This window comes from Pinus tabuliformis, chromosome 9 (genome assembly GCF_031772625.1).
Source record: "Pinus tabuliformis cultivar Carrire ecotype Pingquan chromosome 9, CPIR1, whole genome shotgun sequence".
NCBI lineage: Eukaryota > Viridiplantae > Streptophyta > Pinopsida > Pinales > Pinaceae > Pinus > Pinus tabuliformis.
The window spans coordinates 1,759,927,321-1,759,931,552 of record NC_142307.1 but is presented as its reverse complement, the minus strand read 5'-3'; the positions used below and the strand labels follow the sequence as shown (position 1 = coordinate 1,759,931,552).

General features: G+C 35.4%; 1 protein-coding gene across 1 annotated transcript; it reads right to left on the bottom strand.

Annotated features, from left to right (window-relative positions):
• Nucleotides 1-2,714: 2,714 nt before the first annotated feature.
• Nucleotides 2,715-3,748, bottom strand: LOC149155801 (uncharacterized). Its single transcript, XM_089446017.1, has one exon. It carries the CDS (start codon nucleotides 3,606-3,608, stop codon nucleotides 3,042-3,044), a length of 567 nt encoding a protein of 188 aa, XP_089302143.1. The 5' UTR covers nucleotides 3,609-3,748; the 3' UTR covers nucleotides 2,715-3,041.
• Between the last annotated feature and the right edge of the window lie 484 nt (nucleotides 3,749-4,232).

Genomic DNA, 4,232 nt, shown 5'->3' with positions numbered 1-4,232 from the left:
ATGTATTTTTGCCTAATTAATATATACATTTTTTTCTTTGAATAAAAAAAAGTCAAATATTATGTAGAATATTACAAGAAGGAACATAGGTTATGAATAAATGGATTCCAGCTATAACTGTGAAAAAAATTATTAACCTCGGAACCATTCTGCAATTACAAGAAATTAACATAAAAGCCACTTATCCCTGCCTGATAAATAAAATAAAAAAATTTAAGAAAAATCTCATCCAAGACTTTCACAATGAACTCTGGGAGCAAGAGTAAATCAAATTGAAATTGACCAGCCTCTGCTTTTTTCAATCTTAGAGGAAGTACTAAAGAATTTACAAACCGTTTCTCTGTTTTAAATATCTTATACACTCCAAGATAATTTAAAATTATTCCATTTAACCTGGGATATAGATCAGGACAGACCAATCCTGTAAAATACAATAGCAGTAGATTGAATAAACCATTAACTTGGGGAGGATGAAAAGAATATTTAGTTCCACAGAATTCTATAGAAAGAATAGGAAGTTCCACAAAATTGTAAAATAGAATTCATGGAATGCTAGATGACCAGTCTACAAATCACTTTTATTTAGCTTAAAGTTATTTATTAGTGAAAAGTAACCTTAACTCAGCTACAAACAGTTGAATCTTAGGCAACTACTCTCCATGGTCAGTCCAAATGGTGAATAGAATTCATACTTGCAATGTTCAGAAAGGTTCAAATCTCATGGGGATTATGCTGGCCTTGACTCATGAGGACTTCTCACTCTATTCAATGAAGCAAAATAACTTGAGACAACTGCAAGCAACTAATTTGTTTCTGCCTTTCTGGAAAAAAGTAATTGAACTCAAATTGTAACACCTTGCTGCAGCAAACACATAGTTAGAAAGCTATGTCGCACTGGCTTTGGGACGGGGGGTAGCAGGGATGGTGGGTAAGTTTCCAGAACCACCAGAGTGCACCCCCAAATTTTTCAGGGGACAGAAAGTTGGAGATGGCAATAATATATAAATTATTTTATATACTATAATAAAAATAGTAATAGTAATAATAAATATTTAAAATTTTGAAAATAATAAAATATTAAATATAATAATAATAATATTTTTTCTTAATTCACCACAATAAATATAAAACATTTAAATAAATTCCAATTGCAAATAAGAAACACTGTGAATAAGAATTTAAATAAATTCAAAGAGAACATTTAAATAAATTCCAAAAGCCGCCGTTGATGCCCACCCCCTGACACTGATAAAGATTATAAATACAGTCAGGGATAAGAATTGCAGAGGAATAGCAAGTATTGACTGAGAGTCTGATGCACTGGAGTCTGTGAGTGCCAGCGCCGCAGAAAGGAATTGCTGAGAAGAATAGAAGAATGATATGCTGAGATGACAGGTAGGATTTAGACTTCAGGCAGGTGCAGGGATGGATTTAGGTTATATATATATATATATATATATATATATATATAATCTTGAACTGTCAGTAGGTTCAAGGGACAGTTGACTGTCCCATATATTTTTGTGAGGGACGGATTGGGAATGCCCTAGAAGTTCCCATGTCTCCAATGATGCCCCCAGCTATTTTGGGACATTCCCAAGCCATTTTTAAGTCCCCAAAACACTGGAATGCAGGGTACAATGGATTTGTCATCAGGCACATGTCGACTCTCCATGCAACATAGTTTGAAAGTAAGAGAGATATGGGAGACACGAGTTGAAAAAAATTTTAAAAAAGAGTCTGAAGTACAAGTTAATTACAAAAATGTAGATGAAAGTAAGAATGACCAAAAATTCTTTCAGTAAGAATGACCAAAAACACTCCAGTGGTATTTCATTAAAGAACATAAGTTTATTATTTTGAATCCTGACTGTCTTCTCCCATATAATCAACTTCTAAAAGGTTAAAAATTCCTCTAATGTTTAGCAAACAGACAAGCTGCTGAGTCGAGAGAACAAAGGAAGGCAAGTAGCATCTGTCTCCCTCTCAACCCTGCACATCCTACCCCGCACCTAGAATGGTTTCGCTTACTGTAGAGGAGTGAAGTTAGATGGTTAGACAAGGTGGGGAGGATGGTGTTATGATGGTGAGATGTGAGCTTGGGTGCCTCTAGCACTAACACAGGATTGCATAGCCCTGGGAGTTGATATGGCAACAGTTTCACAACCTTTGAACCTTATCACAACCTTTTTATCATGCAGATAAATTGACGTAAAACAGCTATTTTATGGGTATGTTCATCTTTTGTAATAATGCTTCAACCACTACTTAGTTATTTCTCTCGTTGTTGTCTTGAAATTTGAACTAACTCCTATTTCTTACTTTGATATTGTACTTCACTCCTATCATATTTCTTACTTTCATTTCATATCAGTATTTGCAATAATTGTGTGCCGATCCACATCGAAGAACATTAGATATGGTATCAGATTAGGTCTCAAATCTATATGGCATATAAAGGTCTCTACACTATAGAAGTCATAAATTTTGATTATAATCATGTTGTTCGTGAAACACTCCCAGAATCAATATCAAGGGTATAGAGCTGCCATAATTTCCCTTAACGAATGGCCCAAAAACGTTCTTGATCATCCATCACAACTTTCAGTAGGTGCAAAACAATCAAGTGTTGTTTTTTGTTGTTTGATTAAGAAAACTAGGTCTACTTGTACACAAAATCTTAGAAGCAGATTTACTTCAAAAAGGGAGATATATGGAATGCAACTTGTCTTTAAAGTTTTTTTAATCAAACCATTGCCTTAAAAAAATGCAGAGCATTTCAAAGAAAGGCTAGAATAGAAATGTTTGACAGAATGGTTAATGTAAGTGATAGATTCACTCTTTCACTCAATACAAGTCAGACTGTAACCAACCTCAAAAGCAATCCACCAACATTAATGATACACATATAACGCTGATCATCTCCCCGAAATCCGTCCAAAATGCTCAATTCTCTCATATACAACCAGAGTGCATAAAACAACAGGAAATAATTCATAAATTTAACAAAAACATGGTTACCCACAGGGCAAACTGAATTTTTAGAGTTCGTCTTCTATGCGCAAATACTCGCCAATATCAGACTGATGGTAAGCAACAATTGCATTAGGGTCAAGCTTTCTACAGTCCTGAGTGGATTTGGCAGCCACCCCAAACCCTAAGGGAACATCGGACATTGAAAAGATAACAACGCCCTCATTCTGAGCAGTATTCTCTGTTATCCTTCCCAGTCCGCCCTTCAAGACATGGTTGCCATAGAGAAAGGACATCTCGGCCGTGGGCTTCAGCCAGATTTTGCGCTTGGCATGTGCGGCAAGCAAATCGAGGGATTGTATGGTAAGCTGGAACTTACCGCTCTTAGTGAATTTCCCGATGCAGGTGCCGAGACTCACCAGGCGGTCTCTGGAGATATTGGTGGCTCTCTTCACCAGCGCTTCGCTCACGTAGTACACGCGGTTTTTGTGCAGGCGAAAGCAGTACAGTCCTCCGGCTTTGGTGTCGGGCCCTTCCCCTGAAGAGCGCTCCACTATGTGCTTGAGGTTTGCGCCCACGAATTTGTGGAGTTTCTCAAAGACTGTGGTCGTTTCCTGCTCGTCCAGAGGTCTCATCCTGAAGATAAAATTCTCCAAATCTAGGTAAAATAGCGCTGTTTAACGAATTAGGTGCTGTCTAAATGGATTGTGGAGAACAGGAAAACCGATTCCGCTGTGAGGAGACGAAAATTTGTGAGGCTTAGGGTTGGGTTTGCGATCCAGGATATAGGGTTTAGATTGCAGTCCAGGGTTTTAGGGCTTTAAAGTTTTATAGGTAGGACGTCACCGGGGTTGAATAGAATATATATGTGAAAACCCGTTAATATATGAAAGAATTAACATGGTAAGGACAATGTTTTATGGCTCGGGGTAAAGAAAACAAACAAATCATTAAAATTGTGATTTTGAATGGTTTGGAATAAAAAAAAATTTAACAGACTTAAAGTATTTTTTGATATTTATATGGTAATTTGATTCTGTAAGTAATTTCATTAAATCTTAAATAAAAAATGTTTTTTATATCAAGATTGTAAATTAAAAATTAATTAAAATAAATGTAATTTTAATTTTAAAACATTAAAAATTTTGAGTTTTAATTTATTTTACTAAATAATTTGAGTGTAATAAATTAAGTAAATTATGTTATATGGTTTTAAAGATAGATGGGTATGTTTTAAAAATTAATATTTATTATAACTG

What these genes read in the sequence shown, in the direction of transcription:
- LOC149155801 (XM_089446017.1), bottom strand. Translation starts at nt 3,608, where the DNA reads ATGAGACCTCTGGACGAGCAGGAAACGACCACAGTCTTTGAGAAACTC.